Consider the following 22,877-nt stretch of genomic DNA (forward strand, 5'->3'; position numbering starts at 1 on the left):
GAATTCAGGAGAATGGTCAGGCAGGCAGAAGGTCATAACAGATAATCACAATCAAACTAGTACTTTAAACTATCAACAAATCTAGCTAAGTGTAGGATTACAGCTCCAGCTGGTCCCGGCACACTTTCGGATCTGACTCAGGTCTGCGTGCTACCACATAATGATCGCAACGCCAGACAACCAGCAACTGAACAGCCAGCAGTATATATACACAGCCACTCTCCAGCCCCTCCCTAAGTGCTGGACCAATGAGAGGGCTCAGAATTGTCAGCTGACCAGCTTGGTCAGCTGACCTACTTCTGGCTGCTATATAAGCATTGCCTCTGTGCGCGCGCGCGTGTCACTCTGAATCTTGGAGGACTATCAGTCCCAGCCACACCAGTACTGCCTTGCAATGTATCCAGTGAACCGAGCATGGGAGCCGCCTCTAATGCGGATTCCGCCGCTTCCAATGTGGATTCCGCCGTTCCCAATGCGGATTCCGCCGTTCCCAATGCGGATTCCGCCGCTCTGCCTATGCGGCATGCGGCGGTTTTTCCGCGTTGTGACGTCATGCTGGACGCGGAAACAGCCGCCTCACCCTGACTTTTCCGCGTTTCCTCACATAAAACTAAACAAAAAAAGTATTTGGTTTGAGGAATGCCCTATAAACTATTTGAAAGGAACACCATTATGCAATGAGTAAAAGTTTATCTCGGATCCACTTTAAGTAACAGTGCCCTCCTTACTGGTCACTCTTATATCCTGTAAATGAATGTGCGCTGTGTTTTTTCTTGTAATTTCATTTCTCCAGGGGTCAATTTATACAATTTACTCCTACATTGAGTTGATTTCTCTTTCTATGCAGTTGGTGAATTTGTGACAAGGGTGATTTAAAAATAAAGATAGACATTAGTTGTGTGTGGGGTTTTTCTTCACCCTCAGATATAATGTTACATTAACCATATTTGGCTCACAGAGGAGCAGAGGTAGAAAAACTTTTGGGAAAATACATCTTCATTCTTTCACCTCATTTACACTGTCTATAACTCAATGTTGACTCATAACGTTTCCCAAAGCTGTACTAAGTCTTTCTGTAGCATGAGGAAAAGCAGAGATCCATATTGTTCCTGGAACATTGAAATGTTGCTGTAATCCTGTATGGATGCTTCAAATGTCTTTTTGCAATTTGATGTTAAAATATCTTTTTTTTTCAGCTATGTATTTCCAAAACTGATTATAAGCTCATATAGCCTTTCTTTTCAAGCATATCCTCTGTACTGTACCAGGAGTTTAGACTGCCTAGTAAATTCTCTCCTGCTTTTTAAGTAGTTAGTAGGAGTCCATGCTCATTTTCTACATCTGCACTAATGTAGTGCCTGCCAGCAAGCTTGACAGTCACATCTAAAGCCCAATCTACACGATACGATTCTTTGTGCGATTCGATTACGATTCTATTTACAATTTGATTAAATCTGACATGTCCGATTGGGATTCGTTTCAATTCAATTCGATTTGCAATGGCAAATCGAATTGAATCCTGATCGGACATGTCAGATTTAATCGGATCGTAAATAGAATCATTATATAATTGAATCGCACAAAGAATCTTATCGTGTAGATTGGGCTTAAAGGTGGCCATACTCTGATAGATTTGCAGCAGATTCGACCATCGGATAGATTCCTGTCAGATGCCTGTCAAGTCGAATCTGACAGGAATCCATCTGATGTGTGCCACACACTAGGAACAGATTTCTAATAGATTTCAGAATTAAATCTATTTAAAATCAATCTAAATGCATTATTGGACCATTAGATCCAATGCAACTCTATGGGCCATCTATCTGCTGCCAGCAGCAGATCTACCTAGATCTTCCATCCTGTCAGATAGATCAAATCCATAGAAATCCATCGAAATCGGCCACAAATCGATCGATTGATAGATTTCAAAGAATCGATTTCTGATCAATCAATCGATTCTATAGAATCGATCGATGGCTGAAATCGACCAGTGTATGGCCCCTTAAAGAGAAACTGCGACCAAAAATTGAACTTTATCTTAATCAGTAGCTGATACCCCCTTTTACATGAGAAATCTATTCCTTTTCACAAACAGACCATCAGGGGGCGCTGTTTGACTGATATTGTGGTGAAACCCCTCCCACAAGAAAAGTTCGAACTTTTGGCAGTTTCCTGTCTGTGAACCTTGTTGCATTGTGGAAAATAGCTGTTTACAGCTGTTTCCAAAGGCCAAAAACCATGCAGCAGCTACATCACCTGCCAACAGTAAAATGTTCACTGGAGTTCCTCTTTAAGGTCTGGTTCACAGTGTAAGGCCTAGTGCACACCGAGCGGTTTTTGGAGCGATCCGCCGGCCGCATCCGCCTGTAAAAATGCTTGGCTAATGTATTGCAATGGGATGGTGCACGCCGGCGGTTTGAGGTTTTTGCCCAGCCGCAAACGCGCCTCCTGCTGCACGTCTGCGGTTTTCTGAAGCGTTTCGTCCTCAATGTAAAGTATAGGAAATACGCAAACCGCTCTGAAAAACGCTACTTCAGAGCGATTTGCCAGGAATTTTTGTTACAGAAGCTGTTCAGTAACAGCTTTTACTGTAACAATATGTGTAATCTGCTACACAAAAACGCACCCAAAACCGCTAGGTATGTTTAGAAAACCTTTCTAAACATACCTAGATTCGCTCTTAAATCAGCTCCCAAAACCACTAGCATATTGCGGATCTACTAGCGGTTTTGGTGTGCACTGGGCCTAAGAGCTTTTTCTAAGCGCTTGTGATTTAACCACTTGCTGACCGCACACTCATAACGTGCGTCGGCAAAGTGGCAGCTGCAGGACCAGCGACGCAGTACTGCGTCGCCAGCTGCAGCCTAATTAATCAGGAAGCAGCCGCTCGTACGAGCGGCTGCTTCCTGTCAAATCACGGCGGGGGGCTCCGTGAATAGCCTGCGGGCCGCCGATGGCGGCTCGCAGGCTAGATGTAAACACAAGCGGAAATAATCCGCTTTGTTTACATTTGTACGGCGCTGCTGCGCAGCAGCGCCGTAAGAGAGATCGGCGATCCCCGGCCAATCAGCGGCCGGGGATCGCCGCCATGTGACAGGGGACGTCCTGTCACTGGCTGCACAGGACGGATAGCGTCCTGTGCAGCCCGGATCTCCAGGGGAGGCAGCAGGTAGGAGAGGGAGGGGGGAATTTCGCCGCGGAGGGGGGCTTTGAGGTGCCCCCCCCCCGCCACCCACAGCAGGCAGGAGAGATCAGACCCCCCCAGCACATCATCCCCATAGGGGGGAAAAAAGGGGGGCAATCTGATCTCCCTGCCTGCACCCTGATCTGTGCTGGGGGCTGCAGAGCCCACCCAGCACAGATCAATCAAACCAGCGCTGGTCCTTAAGGGGGGGTAAAGGGTGGGTCCTCAAGTGGTTAAAAGCTCTTGCTAATGTAATGCTATGTGAGTGTTCTCACTTGAGCGATGTGATTTTATAAGTTTTATATTATGCGTTAGCAAGAGCTTTTCAAATCACTAGCACTAAAAAAAGCGCTTGTATTATGAACCAGGCCCTATAGTCTGTCAGGAAAACCATGGAATAGTTATGTTTTGTGTTGAACAAAATATATAAATAATAAATATAGGAATGTATAGAGCTGACCTGAAGGGCTGATTTTCAGTATCCATGTTTTATCTATCCAGCATATCAACATTTTACCTTTATGTACAGTTAATATTACACTAAGTGTGGCAAACTAATGTTCATTTTTCAACTCTTTGATATGTTTGTAATGTCTTTTCCAGTGCCTGCCAACATGGAGTCACATCTGCTTCTCACAGTGAGCCTGTCACCAGCTGTCTCTACAACCATCATCACCACCAGATCATTAGCTGCACAGAGGCCTCTGTAAGTTACATTTGGCCTAAATATTGTGTATCTGTTATTATCTACAGCACATTTTGCTATATAACAGATAATGTAACTATGGTAGCCATGGCTTTATATAGACCAGTGTTTTGAAGCAGAAGTCATTCAACTTACCCTGTGACCAGCTCTCCGGCAGCAGTATAACATGTATGCAGATACTTAGCCTCAGCTTCTTTTGAGAAGTAGCCCCTAATAGTTAAACAAGAGTGAGATAAAATCTAATTGAAAACAGATAGGATCAAAACATGATATAGACCTATCCATTTTTCACGCTTTCCATAAAAAAAAAAAAAAAGATATTTAAAGCTCCACTTTATTAAAGAGGTGCTTAAAAGAGGAACTTCAGCCCAAACAAACATACTGTCATTACGTTACATTAGTTATGTTTATTAAAATAGATAGGTAATATAATCTGTTACCCACCCTGTTTTAAAAAAACAGGCAAATATTTGATTTCATGAGGGCAGCCATCTTTTTGGTTGAAAGGAGGTGACAGGGAGCATGAGACACAGTTCCAACTGTCCTGTGTGCTGATCACCCCTCCCACTTGCTAGGCAACATGTATAACAACAGGAAATCCCATCATGCTTTGCACAGCATCAGGGAAAAAAGCCCGAGCATATTTCTTTGATGGGTGGAGCTTAGCTAAAAATGCAGCTAAAAATGATGCTTTGGTAAGAAAAACAAAAAATCATATACAGTACAAACATAATTAGTGATAATAAAGCTTGCTTATTTCCAGCTGTCTTTGTGGTGTGTAAGCTTTTTAATTCAAGTCTGAAATCTGACCTTTGTGCCTCATCACAGGAAGTGTGTTTCTGCATTACGTTCCTTAGTGTATAGGGCTGGTTTACACTTGAGCGCGTTTCAGCACTTTGCTGATCACAGCGATCAGCAAAGCACTGCTGCTAATGTATCCCTATGGATACATTCTCACTGCAGCGTTTCCGATATTTCCATAAATTGCATATGGGGAGGTAGGGGGAAAGCACTAAACACTAGGGATCTGTATAGGGGAGGGTGGGGGTCTCTAGACACCAGGGAACTGTATAGGGGAGGGAGGACAACTAGACACCAGAGAATTTTATAAGGGAGAAAGGTGGCCAGTAGACATTGAGGTTGGCACACGACTAGGTCCAAGTGTACAATTTTGGCACATGACTACGTCCCAGTGTACAATTTTGGCCCATGACTAGGTCCCAGTGTACAATTTTGGCCCATGATTAGGTTCCAGTGTACAATTTCGGCCCATGACTAGGTCCCAGTGTACAATTTTTGGCCCATGACTAGGTCCCAGTGTACAATTTTCGGCCCATGACTAGGTCCCAGTGTACAATTTCGGCCCATGACTAGGTCTCAGTGTACAATTTCGGCCCATGACTAGGTCCCAGTGTACAATTTCGGCCCATGACTAGGTCCCAGTGTACAATTTTCGGCCCATGACTAGGTCCCAGTGTACAATTTCGGCCCATGACTAGGTCCCAGTGTACAATTTTCAGCCCATGACTAGGTCCCAGTGTACAATTTTCGGCCCACTTTATATTTGAGTTTGACACCCCTGCTATAGAGGAACACAGGTGCACAGACACGCTTCAAATGACCACCACATACAAATGTCTTAAGATAAGAAACACGAGTTAAAAAAATATACAGACCACAAGAAAGAAAACAGACAGCAAACAAGTCAGTACTGTCTCTCATTATACTCCATATGTAAATACATATAAATTACTTAGGTGTTTTTATACTGTATATACTTGCACTTTAACACTGATACCCTGCCTTTTCCTTTTACTGCAGTGCACAGAATTCATTTGTTTATTTTACACAAGATGTCTGGTGGCTATCTGTGTGCCATTTTCTCCAAAATGTGTATTGTTTTGTAATTTACATTAAAGGTGTAAAATAATAAATATAATAACTAAAAAGTATGAACTACTAGTTAAGTTAGGGAATTTTTGTGACATACAGTTTATTCTGCATAGATTATTTTCCAGGCATTTGGAGAAACAAGACAGATTTATAAAGCAGCCATCCACTATGCAAAGTTGTCTTAAGGCTCATACACACATCAGACTATAGTCTTTGGAAAATGAAAGATCACAGACCAATTTTACCCCCTTCCATGTAGTATGAGAGCCATACCTACACAGTCTATTCTATGGAGCTGAACTCCCCATCAGACAGAAATCTTTGCAAGATGCTGCACACAAAGATGCTGTAGACATTCAAAAGATCAGTATCTGCAAAAGATCTGTTCCTGCAAAAGATCCGTTCCTGCAAAATGCATTCATAGTCTATGATATCTGCAGATCATCATACACACCTTATTTAACAGACATTCATCTGCAGACCAGATCCACCAGGATGGATTTTCAGATCTGCAGATGATTGTCTGATCTGCAAATGAATGTCAGTTAAACAAGGTGTGTATGTTGATCTGCAGATCTCATAGACTATGAATGCAATTTGCAGGAACGGATCTTTGGCAGGAACAGATCTTTTGCAGATACTGATCTACAGCATCTTTGTGTGCAGCGTCTTGGAAAGATTTTTTTCTAATGTGGAGTTCAGCTCCATAGAAAAGACTGAGAAGGTATGGCTCTCATACTACATGGAAGGGGGTAAAATTGGTCTGTGATCTTTCATTTTCAAAAGACTATGGTCTGATGTGTGTATGTGGCCTTACTTCCACAAACATGAATTACTTCCTCAACGGGAAGACGCAAATACTGTATTTCATCAGTTTACACCACTTGATTTTGATCAGGGTACAGCTGAAATCTTTTTAAAGGGAGTCTGAAGCTAAATTAAGTGCACATTTACATTGGCAGACTTTTATGGTACTGTATGACTCACTGTATAGTCACATCACAAAGTTAACGTGCGATATTACTTTTCTGAACAAATTATCGCATCACAATGTACTGCTAATAATGTGCAAGCGTTACATTAGGTAGAGCTTTTCCATTTACAAGCACTTAGAAAAGCATTGCTAGGGGGTTCCAGGCCTCACAGGCATGAGATAACATTGGTCCATTGTGCATTTTCAATGTAGGAAATGAAGGTGTGGGACCTCCTGACTGGACAACGTATTAGTGAAGTACAAGCAACTCATGGGCATTCAGCCCTCACTTGTCTGGCACTGGATTCTGGCAGTAACAGGTAGTTCATTTTACTTGTCCTATATTAGTCACTGCTAGGGCTGTCACAGGTTAGTAATAAAAAAAAGAGTTCCTGTTAAGTACTCGAGAAGGGAGGTTAGGGTAAGGCACAGAGCAGAAGGGAAGTTAGGGTTGGGAACAGAACAGGAGGGAGGTTAGGACTATGTACAGAGCACAAGGGGGGGTTAGAGCTGGGCACAGAGCAGGATGGAGGTTAGGGTTGGGCAAAGAGCAGGAGGTAGGTTACGGTTGAGCACAGAGCAGGAGGGAGGTTAGGGTGGGGCACAGAGCATGAGGGGGTTAGGGCTGGGCACAGAGCAGGATAGAGATTAGGGTTAGGCAGAGAGCATGAGGGAGGTTAGGGTTGGGCCGAAAGCAGGAGGGAAGTTAGGGCTGGGTGCAGAGCAGGAAGGAGGTTAGGGTTGGGCACAGAACAGGAGCGAGGTTAGGCACAAGGCAGGAGGGAGTTTAGGGCAGCGCACAGGGCAGGACAAAGTTTAGTTGGGCACACAGCAGAAGGGAGGTTAGGGTTGGGCACAGAGCAGGAAGGAGGTTAGGGTTGGGTACAGAGCAGGAGGGAGGTTAGGGTGGGGCACAGAGCAGGATAGAGATTAGGGTTGGGCACAGAACAGGGGAGAAGTTAGGGTGGAGCACAGAGCAGGAGGAAAGTTGGGGTGAAGTACAGAGCAGGAAGGAGGTTAGGGTTGGGCACAAGGCAGGAGCGAGGTTAGGGCTGGGTACAGAGCAGTTGGGAGGTTAGGGTTGGGTACAGAGCAGGAGGGAAGTTAAGGTTGGGCACAGAGCTGAAAGGAGGTTAGGGTTGGGCACAAAGCAGGAGGGAGGTTAAAGTTAGGCACATAGCAGGAGGGAGGTTAGGGTTGGGTGCAGAGCAGGAGGGAGATTAGGGTTGGGTACAGAGCAGGAAGGAGGTTAGTTGGGCACAGAGCAAGAGGGGGATTAGGGTTGGGCACAGAGCAGGAGGGAGGTTAGTTGGGCACAGAGTAGGAGGGAGATTAGGGTTGGGCACAGAGCAGGTGGGAGATTAGGGTGGGGCACAGAGCAGGAGGGAGATTAGGGTTGGGTACAGAGCAGGAGGGAGATTAGGGTTAGGTACAGAGCAGGAGGGAGATTAGGGTTGGGCAGAGAGCAGGAGGGAGATTAGGGTGGGGCACAGAGCAGGAGGGAGGTCAGGGTGGGGCACAGAGCAGTATCGAGGTTAGGGTGTGGCACAGAGCAGGATGGAGGTTAGGGATGGGCACAGGGCAAGAGCGAGGTTAGGGTTGGGTACAGAGCAGGAGGGAGATTAGGATTGGGCAAAGAGCAGGAGGGAGATTAGGGTGGGGCGCAGAGCAGGATGGAGGTTAGGGTGGGGCACAGAGCAGGATGGAGATTAGGGTTAGGCAGAGAGCAGGAGGGAGGTTAGGGTTGAGCACAGAGCAGCAGGGAGGTTAGGGTGGGGGCGCAGAGCAGGAGGGAGGTTAGGGTGGGCACAGAGCGGGATGGAGATTAGGGTGGGGCACAGAGCAGGATGGAGATTAGGGTTAGGCAGAGAGCATGAGGGAGGTTAGGGTTGGGCAGAAAGCAGGAGGGAGGTTAGGGTTAAGCGCAGAGCAAGAGTGAGGTTATGGTGGGGCACAGAGTAGGAGGCAGGTTAGGATTAGGGATGGTAAGGATTGTGCTCTGCTCCTATTTGTCTGCTGGTCACTTTTGCACAGAGCATTGGCGTAACTACAATTCATGCCCACCTCCCCCAGAAAAACTTTGATAGGGCCCCCCAATGTTCTATTGCCTCCCCTTGGTACCCCTTATGGCCTTGAGCCCCATCTCACAAGGGTCATAAAACAAGTGGATCTTCACACCCATAACAAGTGTAGCCACAAAAACACCTGATCTGAAATATGGTCCCCTGTATCGAAGCAGGGGAAGGTTAGTAGATGGAGCCACCCCACAGCTCTGGGCCCCCAGCGATCGCACGGGCTGCTCCCCTCTAGTTAAGCCCCAGGGCATCCTTTTAGGAAGGAATGGAAATCTTATTACTATTGCGAGCACCTTTATGAAAGGCTCATTAGAGTTATTGCAGACATTTTATCACAGATTACTGAACAGAAGATGACTCTACAGCATATTGCCGTATCTAGACACAGCTTATTTGTATTATAGATCACAGATGAAATTAACCCTGGTTTCTGATTGCAGTGTTTGAAAGCTGTAACTGTTCACTTATCTGTGTGGCTATTTTCTTATTGCCTTGCACATATCACATGTCAGGCAACATGTATTATCTTTAATAGGGTCTAATGGTTGTTAACAGAGCAAGTGCTTGCTTAGCAACATCCTTTCTAAGCCACATTGGTGTTGTGTAACCTGTAACCTGCAATTATGCACCTGAACGTTTTGTTGTTAATTATTGGATGTGTCATCTGCAGAACAGTTATAACCGTTTTCTTAATTGAGTAAAAAGGGAATTGGGTTATTTCCTCTTCAGTTTCAAGAGCCTCTTGAGGCCCAGGGACAATGGCCAGCGTGGAGGCTTCATGCCTTGCAATCCCTACAAAAGGGGTGTAGTTAGGAGGATTAGCAGCAATTGCTGTTTGTTTTTTTCACCTGTTCTTCAAAGTGGGCTAGTAGCTGAAATTTTAGCTAAGACCCAGGGGAGAGAGAAAGAGAGAGAGAGAGAGGGCTACAGCTATACAGCTAACAGATGATTCCATGTTAATGCTTAGGCCCCGTTCACACTTGTGTTTTGCCATGCAAACGGACCGGATCCTGATCGGATCAGGACCTGATCCGGATCGGAACCGTACAGTTCCGATCTGGATCCGGTCTGTTTGCATCAGGCATGCATCAGGCTGCCATCCGGATCCGTGGGCGAAAAATAGCGAAATTTAAATAAAAAAATGTTGGGGTCAGCAGAAGGTGCACCTGGTGCACCTGTAGAATCAGGTTCCTCCGCTGTAGGCCTCACCTCCACCTCCGACATTCTGCCAAACAGCTCCAGCACGTCTGTCACTGCTGCTCCACTCCAGACATGCTTGGCCCATGTGTCCCCATCCGAAATGGCCGCTTGGATACGCCTAGGAAGTGGGGTAGAACGTCAGGTGTTTGTAGGCAGTGTGTTCTGTGCCTTCCGTTTCCCATTGGTTTCTGTGTTCCGGATGGTGCTGTCAGGCTCAGGTCCGGCTCCGGTCCGGGTGTGTGGGCCGGAGATCCGGACCCAAAAAATAGCGCATGTTGGAAAAGAGTCTGGAGTCCGGATCCGGTCCGGCTCCGTACTGTACGGAACGGACACGTGTGAACGTCCGCATAGCCTTTGCATTGCTATGCGGAACGTATGTTCCGTTTGTACAGTATACGGTCCAGATCCGGCCCGGCGAATCCGGTCAGGGAACGCTAATGTGAACCGGGCCTTATACATATACTGTCAGTGTTTTTCTGTAAGGCTTTTATGTGTATGTATTTATTGTATAGAACTCATGATAATTGAAGATTAGCTGGAGATTGCAGAAAACTACCCTTGAAGCTTTGAAAAAAGGAGGAACTCCTGATGTTAAAATGTTCCATACATCTGTGAAGCACAGGCCATCATTACTTCCCACAATCCTTAGCAGCATCAGGTGGCTCACACATCTGTAGTTCTTTAGCTTTCAGTATGAAAACTGAAATAGCCATTCAAAATAGCTTTCCGAGCATTGTCGCAACTACTGATGCCACCCGTCCGGTTCACCTGTCATTAGTTCCACCACGGCTCGATCTACTGCAGAGGAGAAGCACCAGAGCCTGGGCAGAGGCATATGTGACGCCCCATTGGATTGCAACAGACCAAGGGGAATCCTCCTTTGCATTCTGCTCTCCGGAACAGAACAAATGGAACACACGGATCTGTTATGAATGGACCAATGTGAACAGATCCTTTTGCTGTGCATATGATCTGTTTGCATGTCAGATGTTCCTTTACACTCCAATAACTTTTTTAGGGCCAGTGTGAACCTAGCCTAGAGATTGAGCATTTGACTCTGTCCAAAAAAAATTCATGCATCTCTCTATCTCAGTACTGTATTTAAAGTGTACCTGAGACAAGTACACTAAAAGATTTTATTCTCACCCGGGGCTTCCTCCCGAGTGCCTCCGTTTGCCTGGTATAAGTCCCGGTAATGTGGCTTAGTCGCGCCAGTCAGCTCTTCTTTGCATGCGCAGCCCCTCCATGCATGAGCCAAGAGCACGACTGACGTGGCGTGGCTGAACCAGTCATTTTTTTGGCTTCTGTATTAGCTTACTTGATGTCAAATTCAAATTGCACCTTTGCTAACTGTATTTCTAACTCTGTTCAATAAAGTCATTTAATAGCTATAAAATCAAACAAATTGATGTAATGACAAAAAATGTTTACTTTTCACTAAAACAATGTATTTCAGAGGTCACAACCTCGTTCACCAGGTTAAAGTATTTATAATGCCTGTTGGGGCCCTTTTTCCTGCTGAAGATCACGATTGCTAATGTACCACAATACAATCATTATCTTTCTATTTTACACCAAGCATTTTTTCAGTGCAATTTCATGCGATTGGTCCTTTTCACATTGCAATTGTGTATCCATTTTTCCAAAAGGTTTGCAGGAAAAATATAGCATGCACTGTATTTGCATTCCAGGAAGAATCTAATCATTTACGTGGAAAAGGACACCACCATTGCCATTACCGTTATATTCATCAGAGATTCGTCACCAAACTTCAGGTTTGCTTAAAGGAAACCTTAACTGTGATTTAAAACAAAAAGTTTCACTTACCTGGGGCTTCCCAAGCCCCCTGCAGCCATCGTGTGCCCTCACTGGTCCTCTATGATCCTCCGTTCCCCCGCTGCAGGTTAGTTTTGTTTTCGGCCGACTCAGAGACGGCCCCTGTCCACGTGTCTCCTCGTACGCGTTACCGTCGTCACGTCTTGCGCACGTGCATAACATGTACAAGGAGACGCATGGAGAGGGGCCAACTCTTAGTCGGCCGAAAACTAAACTAACCCGCGGCGGGGGAAAGGTGGATCTTAGAGGACCAGTGAGGGCTGCAGGAGGCTTGGGGAAGCTTCAGGTAAGTGAACATTTTTTTTTTACTCACAGTTTTAAGGTTCCCTTTGAGCTGGTGTTTCTTAACATTCTTCCACTGAAAACGAATGCTGAAAAAAATGTGTTTTTCAAACAGCGGTTTTTGTACAAAGTTCTTGAAGGATACCTACCTGTCAATGCATTTCACACAGGCTGCATTTAGACTGCAGCATACAAGAGTCTGGGTGTACACACTGAACACCCTGCAACAGTAATGCTGATATGCTAAGCGTTTCAGTCTGAAATATGGAAAGCAGTCTGATGAACAGGCCTGGAGTTGTACAGCTTTTGGCACAAAGATTCAAAAACTGGCTGCACAGAAAAGGGAAAGGAATTTGAACAGAATGAAACCATCCCTACGTTTCCTGGTCATGTCTTGTGGTCAGTGAGCTTCCAGTTGAAGCACTCACAGGGAAACCTAGCCAGGTGCCTAGGGCCTGATTAGTATTTTGGGATCTGGCTGCAATATCATCTGAGCCCCGCCACACCTTATTAAAGCAAACCCGAAGCGAAAATAAACTTATGAGATGATGAATTGTATGTGTAGTACAGCTAAGAAATAGAACATTAGTAGCAAAGAAAAAAGTATCATGGTTTCCAGTACAAGTACCAGTACAGTACAGTCCAAAAAAAAAAAGCTTCAGTTGTTATCTATGCAAAAGAGCTTCTCTGAGCTCTGCGACCCACTGGGTCTAATACAGTCCTGTTTCCTGAAACAGCCAAGAAACAGTGAGAGACAGCTTGAGATAAGGTTTTACTGCAGGAAAGTTCAAAGGGTCATTATTTCTGCTTTGTTTTATAGCTTAAAATACAGAGTGTGATTTCTAAACTGCAAGTATGACAGAATGATGCAATGTTATAAAACAAAAAGCTATGTAATTGAAAATAAACATAAAAGACTCTTCTCTTTGCTACTAATGTTCTATTTGTTATCTCTACTACACATACAGTTTGTTATATCATAAGGTTTGGGGTTTTTTTGCTTCAGGTTTGCTTTTAAATGCCAAAAGCAGGGAGATCTAAAGCTGTTGTTCCATTGCACCTTAATCTGTCTCAGAGTGAGCAGGTTATCCTTCCACTCTATGTGTACAGCACAGTAATAATATGACATCCATATTAACCACTTTACCCCCAGCAGTACGGATATCTCCGTCCCTTTTTCTACCCTGTAAACACCAGGGACGGAGATATCTGCACCTTCCACCGCTCCCGCCGCTGTCCGCTCTCCTGCGCGCTCTTGCACGCCGCCGCCCGCTCGCCTGGAGATCAATGAATGGGAAAAACCGTTCCTGTTCGTTGATCTCTGCCCCCCAGCAATGATCAGCTGCTTCTATGAGAAGCAGCGCGATCATTGTGATTTTCCCAGCCTCATTGTGCTTCCTGTAAGTGTACTTCCAGACGCTTACAGGTCACATAAACAAAAAGTTACTGTGGCCATCTTGTGGCCAAATAGTAAAACTACACCCTAAAGCATTTTTCATATACAAATACATTAGTTTTACACTAAAAATTAACTCATTACCTCCCACACTCCCCAATTTTTTTTTTTTTGTAATTAAAAAAAAAAATTACAATAAAAAAAATATATAAATAGTTACCTTAGGGACTGAACTTTTTAAATATTTATGTCAAGAGGGTATAACACTGTTACTTTATAAACTATGGGCTTGTAATTAGGGATGGACGCAAAACTGAAAAAAATGCACCTTTATTTCCAAATAAAATTTTGGCACCAAACATTGTGATAGGGACATAATTTAAATGGTTTTATAACCGGGACAAATTGGCAAATACATTTCATGGGTTTTAATTACAGTAGCATGCGTTATTTAAAAACTATAATGGCCGAAAACTGAATAATAATGCATTTTTTCCCACATTTAACCATTAAAACACATTTAGAATAAAATAATTCTTGGCATAATGTCCCACCTAAAGAAAGCCTAATTGGTGGCGAAAAAAACAAGATATAGTTCATTTCATTGTGATAAGTAATGATAAAGTTATAGACGAATGAATGGAAGGAGCGCTGAAAGGTGAAAATTGCTCTAGTGCTCAAGGGGTAAAGCCCCTCAGTTGTGAAGTGGTTTTTAATATAGTATTCTTTGTTTACAGATTGGTGACAGGAAGTAGAGATGGCAGTGTGAAGCTGTGGGATTACACATCACATACTATCACCTTCATAAGGATGCTGAGACAAGGCAGAGCAAGTATGTGCACCTCTGGCTGTTATTTCCAGCAATCTACTCACTGTATTGAAAGCAGTGGCGAAGACAAATACTTCTTAATGTTTTTTTTTCTATTGTAGCAAATTCAACAGACGGAATCAGCTACATCACTTATGTTGAGCACAATAACTATCAGTATGTACTAAACACATAAGTAAAATGTTTTTCTTTGCAAAGTAACTTATTATAACCGTATTTCAAATAACAGGTGGATAACAACGATTTCCTGTGACGGACAGGTCAGATTTTTTCCAGTAAGTTTAAACTTGCTCCTTTTTAAAGTGGAACCAAACTCAGAACTCCATCTCTGCTTTTATAGATAAGCCACTGCATGAAAACTTTTAGGGGGGAAAAAAATCTTCATTGCAATTTATGGAACTCCTGAATACCCCTGAAGTGTTACCTTCCTGTACATTCCAGGGAGCACAGAAAGGGTTATGCTTCAGAGTTTTTTTTATTATCACAGAACCAAGGCACAGCTCACAGCCCTAATTCACACTTACTGATAACAACTGGACAGGCTGATCTCACTAAACACACACAGAACATGCAGCAGTGAATTTCTCAGCAACTATGAAGTATTTTTAGGGCTTATTTCCACTGGTAGCCACAGCCATTTCTGATTCAGATGTGGCTCCCGTTCTGCTTTGGAGCCACAGACTGATTGGCTAAGCCGTGCCATGCATGGCTACTGTGATTTGGCTGTGTGCTGCAGAAATCTGAAGCACACCATCTAGGTTCGCACCAAAGTGCGATCTAGACAGATAACCACTAGAAAGATAGGCAGCATTTCCCCGCCCAGCTTGCACATTGGGAAACGCTGCAGATTCGGCCCGGATTCAGGCTCAGTGGAAATAGGCCCTTATTGTATGCTGTGCAAGAGTTGCACAGCATACAAGAGTTGCTGTGCAAGAGGGTTTAATAATGATGTAATCAAGTATAATGTAGATGTACACTGATATCAGACAATAATTGGGCTTGATTCACTTTTCTAAACATGCTGCAACAGTGCGAGGTAGTACTTCTTACGTGCGTACTACAATAGCGCAGTAGTAGTGGCCACCAATTGTCACTATTGTGCGGCATTTGGAAGGAGCCGTCGCTGCCAGTAGCGCGTCTGTGCTGTCAGGAAGTACCGGTTATTTAATTTAGGCCCGTAAGAAGCATTACATCACGCTGTTCCAGCGCATTAAGCATAGTTAATCAAGCCCAATATTTTCTCTTCCCGCTTAGTGAATATTAAATATATATGATATGGTGAACCGATCTTGTGAGACACACATCTTTGTCAGATTGCACAGCCAGCCGGTGTCACTACCATTTCCTGTCGCAGATCTGGCATGTGTCACCTGCTTGCTCATGAGTATTGTACCGTGTTAGCCATCAGTAAAAGCAAAACGTTTTGAATCAGGATGATATGATAAACGGTATCATCCTGATTCAAAACTTCCTGTTTGCTCATTGCATACAGAAGCAGCATTGATGCTCTGATTTTCTAGCTGGTAATGGTTGTGTAGTGTGGTGAACGTGTGTGTAGGGAAGGACTTAGTTAGAACTGTAGATTGTAGATTTTTTAAAAATGGAAAGGCCAGCTTTAAGCAAATAATTGTTTTTTTTTTCCAAAGGATCAGCATAATGTAGCAATTTCAGGAGATGAATATCCACAACACAACTGGCCAAGTAATATAGTAAGTGAAATGAGCTTTATTTTTAAGTTAGAAGTTATAAATCAGGATGATACCATTTATTGGCTAACTAAAAATGAATAAAAATAAGCAAGCTTTCGGCCTTGCAGCCTTCGTCGGGCTTATATCCTATATACCCTACTGCTACTGCTTATTTTTAAGTTGCAATAGGAATATACAACACCATACAGTAGGGTGGTGAGGATTCCCTTTTCTGTATACAAAGCATACCACAAACCCAGCTAAACTGGTCTTCCAAGGTTAATGAGTTGGCAACTTAAACAGCAACCTGCATAGAAAGAAGAATATACTTCCAGACAATACTGGGCCCCAATGGTGATGTGATGATAAATGGCCATAGATTAGTTCCATACACTAAAACTATGCTTCCATGTTTGTTATTGTGTGCTCACAGCAAGCCAGCAGTTACACAGCAGCAACAAAACTAATAAATGTATGTCACTAGCTGAAAGCATCTCTTGTGTCCTTATGGAATGCAGCCACAGATGGGAGAGTATTGTACACACAGATAGGTTGCTATGGGCTATATTATGTATGCTTTGCCTTGTTTCATGTTTTTACGGTACTTGCCTGAGAAAAGAACAGTCTCAGTGAGAGGAGTCAGAGCAGTTATAACTATAGTGGATCCTGTACATCTTTAATTATGATTAGAAAGTGACTAGCAGCACTTGCAAGAGCAAATATAGTTTAAAGAGGAACTGTAGTGAAAATAACATAATGAATAAAATTGCTTTTTTTTTACAATATTAATTTATACATGATTTAGTCAGTGTCCATTGTAAAATCTTTCCTCACTCTGATTTACATTCTGAAATTTATCACTGGTGGCGACATCTTTAGTTCTGCCAGGTGATCTGTACGGAATGTTCGTTTACTGAGATTTCTATGTGCAGAGGGAGATAATGCTTTCTTTGGTAGTTACAGGAAACTGTTACAAGAAACAGCTGTTATTTCCCACAATGCAACAAGATTCACAGACATTAAACTGTCAGGACCATGGACATGACATCACACTGTGGGAGGGGCTTCACCACAATATCAGCCATACAGACCCCCCTGATGATCTATTCGAGAAAATGTAAAGATTTCTCATGGGAAAGGGGGTATCAGCTACTGACTGAGATGAAGTTCAATCCTTGGTTGAAGTTCATCTTTAAAATTAAAAAGAGACATATGCCCTTATTCAATTCTAAAGCAAGAAAATACTAAAAGTAAATCTGATACTACTTTTTAATACTTTTTCAGTTGCAAAGGGATGAAAAGTTATTTTAAAAAAAAGTTGAAAAATGATCTCCTAGTAGAAAACTCAGGAGAAAAAGTGAATTGTAATGGTATCTGCCCTTATTCAGAGTTGTTCTTGCTTGCTGGTGGTTTAGACAGCATTTTATTCATTAGGTGTGAAAATATCAAGGAGAATACTTAGGAGAAAAACTAAATTGAATAAGGGCCAAAGACTTGTTATGTAAATGCAGTATTCACCTATTTAAATCACTTATAAAGACCCAGTAGTAATATGGACTATAGTTTTATATTGCATTCCGAGCAGGAGGTGATTTGGAAAAGGTCCAAAAAAAGGGCAACTAAATGATTTTTTCTTAAAAAAGGTCTTGCTGTGGCAACGTTTTAATTTGGAAAAAAGATAAACTCGGTGTAACATACAATTACTGTGACAGATGTGAGTACATACCCAAAGGCAATATAAAGATTAGGGAAAGTCTCTTTTTATCCTGAGAACTGTAGAGACAACGGCCCATATGCAATTCACTTTTTCACCTGAGTTTTCTCTTAGGAGATAATTTTTCATCTTCAATTTAATATAACTTTTTAGCACCTTGTAATGGAAAAAGTACCAAAAAGTAGGTCAAAAATTACTATAAAAAATATTTTGAGTATTAGTTAGCTTGCTGGGGGCTTAAAAGTCATTTATTTTAAGTTGTAAAAATATCACCTTGGTGAAAACTCAGGTGAAAAAGTGAATTGCATATGGCCCAACAAGAGGACATGTAGGCCCATATGCAATTCACTTTTTCACTTGAGTTTTCACCTAGGAGATAATTTTTCATCTTTGATTTAAAATAACTTTCCAGCACTTTTCAACTAAAAGAGTACCAAAAAGTAAATGAAAAAGCACTATCAAAATTATTTTGAGTATTTTCTTGCTTTCTGGTGGCTTAAAATGCATTTTATTGACAAATTTAAAAATATCACCTTGGAGAAAACTCAGGTGAAAAATTGAATTGCATAAGGGCCGTAGATTCATATTACCAATGATATAGGCATGGAATTATTATTATTATTTAGTATTTATATAGCGCCGACATATTACGCAGCGCTGTACAGTATATATATATATATATATTGTCTTGCTGGTGGTTTACACAGGAAGTAGCTATGGTAAACACAATAATTGCATTTGGTAGAGGGTTGGATAATATAGTTTCTCTGAAGACTTTTCATAGTCACAGTTTACCGTGAATGTTTCCATAGTGATCTGTCTAGCTTGTGTGTTCGGCAATTCGTTTTTTCTCTTCTTGTGGCTTAGAGTTGGCCATAGTTGCTCAGAGATGTTATGCTTCATTCTGAATCAAAACTTCCAGGGTTTGTGTAAGGTTGACAACTTAATACATTGTTATTCTTCTTCTTATTTTTGTTCAGAACAGTAAGCAGAATGAAGGAAAGATGTCCCTGGCCTCCTCTTCTTCAGATCTCATGGCTACATCAGACTGTGCTGGGGGAGTATGTGTTTGGAGTCTTGGCTCTGGAGATGTGCTATGCCATCTTCATGTGTCTGAAGGAGAAGAGCCACACCATATGACAGGTGACACATACATTGTAACACATCACTATCTGTTCATATGGCCATGCACGTCACTTCCTCTTCCTGCTTCATTCAGTGATGCACTTCTCTAACAGAGAAGACAGGGCTGACCCGGAAGTTTTAACATAGCCAAGGTGGCAGCCACATTTTTTAAATTGAAATCGAACGAAAACTATTTGGTGTAGAACGTCGATTCAGGCATCAAATTAAAGAGGAGAGCACAAGCTACAGAAAGGTATGCATCTTTAAGTACTTTGCAGTACTGGTCGGAGTCTTAAAGGCATGCCCATGAGAGATGCTTGGAGTCCCTTTAAGTTTCTGGCATCAGTAGTGCCTAAGTCACACACCTGAAACCAGCATGCAGCTAATCCAGGCAGACACATCTGATCTGCATGCTTGTCCAGGGTCTATGGCTAAAAGTATTAGAGGCAGATGATTGGCACGCCAACAAATTAATATTGCAGCCTCCATATCTCTCTCAATTCAGGTGTCCTTTAAGCCTACCATACATGATCACATGTGTTTTACACCTAATAAATAGTTGATATCTGATACTGGTGGTTTACCTTGGTAGTGTATGGGGGCTCTTACAAGTGCATTTCAATATGGAAAAGTTAATTTATTTCAGTAATTCATTTAAAAAGTGAAATTCTTATATTCTATACATTCATTAAACACAGAGTTGTATATTTCAAGCCTTTATTTATTTTAGCCGATTGTGTCCTACATATAATATATATATTGTTGGGGTTCTATTTACATGAATTACTGCATCAATCCGGTGTGGTATGGAGGGCGATCAGTCTGTGGCACTGCTGAGGTGTTATGGAAGTCCAGGATGCTTTGATAGTAGCCTTCATGGCATCTCTCGTCTCACTCTTGACAGTACCCCATAGATTATCTGCTGGCCAGTCAAGCACATTGGCACCATGGCATTAAACCAGGTATTGGTACATTTGGCATTGTGGGTAGGTGCCAAATCAAATCAGCATCTCCATAAAGTCTGTCAGCAGAGGGAAGCATGAAGTGCTCTAAGTATATGGGTAGAGTGCTGAGCTGACTTTCAATTTTATAAAACATAGTAGACCAACCCCAGCATATGACAATGCACCGCAAATCATTGCTGACTGTAGACACTTCGCACTGGACCTCAAGCAATTGTAGCTTCTGAAGTTGTTGTCTCTAGTTCAGAAGTGGCTTGATAGAAGGAATACGTGTACCCCATGTGTGTGTGGTGACTCTTGAAGCACTGACTCCAGTGGCTGCAGTCCTCTCCTTATGAATCTCCCCCAAACTCTTGCATGGGCTGTGCTTTACAATCCTCTGAAAAACTCTGTAAACTTAATGTTTGCAGACAGCATGGCATTTAAAAAAAAATAAGATAGGATAAGTCACTGTTACTTACAACTTGAGTCCAGATGGATCTTTGAGCTTAGAGCGACAGAACCTAAGGGTCTTAATGATAGCATCAACTACCGTGTGTTTTTACCCGGTTAATTGGTAATGCTTTTGCACTGCACTCCTGGCCCCTGCATTGTGGTGCACCTGCCAGCGCCCCCTGTAATAAAAAAAGTGGGGGCCTTCCTTCCCTCCACTGCTACGCTCATATCTTTTTCCCAATTTGTGGCAAACAATTTTGGGCCTTTTCTATTGCTAACTGGGGATATATATATATATATTTTATATACCCAATTTTCACTTTTGTACAAGGCTGTGTTCTCATTCCAGCTTCATGTAATGGTTATTGGTAATGGGAAGTGGTTTGTCTCGTTGTGACAGCTATAGCGATTTATTGACACACTTTGTGTGTCTTATATGGATCCTGCTGCCATAAGGGGCTAAATCCACTTTTTCAGAGTTCTAAAATAAGTTTATATGTTTATTCTATTGATTATTAAATCTGGTCATATATGTATGTATATTGATTTGTAGATTTATTTTTGCATTGTGTTGCTTTTCTATTTTGTGCGCTGTATCCATGCTTCTCTTTTCCGCTTTCCCCCCCTTGTCTCTGCTTGTGGGCGCTGTGTCACATTGTGCCTCCTGAGTGCGGCTTGGGCATCCTGGTTGTCAGGGTTGGAGCGCATTTGCGCTCCAGTGATCCATCGCCCACACACCTGCGCTTTGCTTTGGTGGGCGGTTGCGGGGGCGGGGGTGGGCGGAGAGCTGATGGACGCAGCGGAGCTCAAATACGCCATTATGGCGTTTTATTCGCTGACTCACATGCTGCCTTGCCTTGAAAAGGCCGCTAGTTGTGACGAAACATGTCAGGCTACACCAGCAGCGATACGTCTCCTTCTGGCAGTTTTGCATAAGCCGCTCTGGATCACTTGCTCATCAATTCTGGCTCCATATAGGATCGGTAACTATGGAATGCAATATGGCCTGTCTTTGACTTTGATTGCAATCGCATATCGCCACTGTATGCAAGCATATCGAGTTTTTTCTCAAGTTTGCTACTTGTTCCCTGCGGGCGATATCAAGTGACCTATGCATGGATAAGGACAGCTTTTCAAGATTTGGTTGCTGTTATGTCACACATTTAGGAGCCTACATGAACTGTCAGTCTGCTTATACAAATTGCTGATTGGTTTGAGTGACCTTAACATCCGTCTGCTACAATCTCAGAACCCTTTAGGGGCTTATTAGCAAGCTTCTGTGTGACAGCCTCTAACCGATAAACTGGCGATTTCCTTGTTGGATCTTTGTAGCTAACAATACTGCTTGTGGACTTGCTGCATTACTAACAGTTGCCATCTTTGCTTCCTGCCTGCTTGATAACATCTTTATGAATGCCATTGGAGATTTTCATCTTTTTTTCGAGACTGGGACTCATTGTTTATGGGATGGGGACTGTAGCCCCACTACCTTATACCATTACTGCCATATGGAGCTTTGTTTTTATTGGGTGTTATTTTGTGTACTGTGTATTCTATGTTTAGGTGGATTCTACATATATATATATTAGTGTTAAAGAGGAGCTGTTAGGTATAAGGTCTCAGAGAAAATAAACACATATATCAGTAGCTAAAGATTGGCTGTACTTACATTACATATGCATTTCACTGTCCACGTTTGGATTTCACAGAATTTGTATATAGTATATGCAGAGATAGATGCTCCTGACAGCTCATGGCAGGCTCCATGTTTTTCTGTCAAATGTGTCGTCATGTCCTGCCTGCTTCCTGATCACAGAAAAGCTGGTACTAAATAACACAGTGTGCAGTGAATATTAATGAGCCATGTGGCTAGGAACAATAGCTGACTCCTGCAGTGTACTCTGCCCGGAGATTTATCAGTGCTACGCGCTGGACTGATTACAAGCTGCTGTAACGTCTCATTAGCAGCCGAGGGGAGGGCCCCAGAATGCTTTGCAGTATAGTATGCGGCTTGCGTCCTGCTTAGGTCTAACAGTTTGCTGATAAGCACACATCAAAGGTAACTGAGATTTTTATCTTCACTAATGGCTTTTGGGCTTCCTTCTAAACTGTTTAACACAGGAGAATAGAGGTTTAAATTAGCTTCTGCAGCCTGACAGTTACTCTTTAATAAAGAAATTTTTAAGTTCTCATGCACCAAAGAGCCAATCCTCTTTTTTCTTTAGTGTGCATTTAAAAAAAAATAATGTAACAAGCTATGCAAATTGTATAACCTGCTACAAACATGTATCACTTACATTGCCTGTTACACAAGCTATGTAAGTGGTGCACGTACAGTATAAAGCAGGGGTATACAATGTGCATACATAACCACTTACTGCGCCAGGTGCAGTATAATCGCGTCCTGGCCGGGACGTAGCAATAGGGGGTGCAGAGGTTGCGACCGCATCGGGGCGCTTGGGGCAGAGGGGCCCTCCCTCAACTTCAGTATTAGCGCTCTATTGGTCCTGCGCTCAAAATAATCACTTCTATAGATACTTTGAATAGTGGTAATCATTAACAAACTGCTCCCCACTCCC

The 22,877-nt window shown here is 42.8% G+C and overlaps 1 protein-coding gene across 1 annotated transcript in view; it reads left to right on the plus strand.

Annotated features, from left to right (window-relative positions):
• The window catches only part of LOC137547041 (cilia- and flagella-associated protein 337-like), a 92,502-nt gene that overhangs the window by 60,666 nt on the left and 8,959 nt on the right, over positions 1-22,877 (plus strand). Inside the window, exons 12-18 of the mRNA XM_068270182.1 lie at positions 3,788-3,890; positions 6,970-7,076; positions 14,283-14,377; positions 14,476-14,530; positions 14,604-14,649; positions 16,021-16,083; positions 18,757-18,919. Of these exons, the coding sequence (XP_068126283.1) occupies positions 3,788-3,890; positions 6,970-7,076; positions 14,283-14,377; positions 14,476-14,530; positions 14,604-14,649; positions 16,021-16,083; positions 18,757-18,919 (632 nt within the window). The remainder of the gene's footprint in view (positions 1-3,787; positions 3,891-6,969; positions 7,077-14,282; positions 14,378-14,475; positions 14,531-14,603; positions 14,650-16,020; positions 16,084-18,756; positions 18,920-22,877) is intronic.

This window comes from Hyperolius riggenbachi, chromosome 1 (assembly GCF_040937935.1).
Source record: "Hyperolius riggenbachi isolate aHypRig1 chromosome 1, aHypRig1.pri, whole genome shotgun sequence".
Lineage (NCBI taxonomy): Eukaryota > Metazoa > Chordata > Amphibia > Anura > Hyperoliidae > Hyperolius > Hyperolius riggenbachi.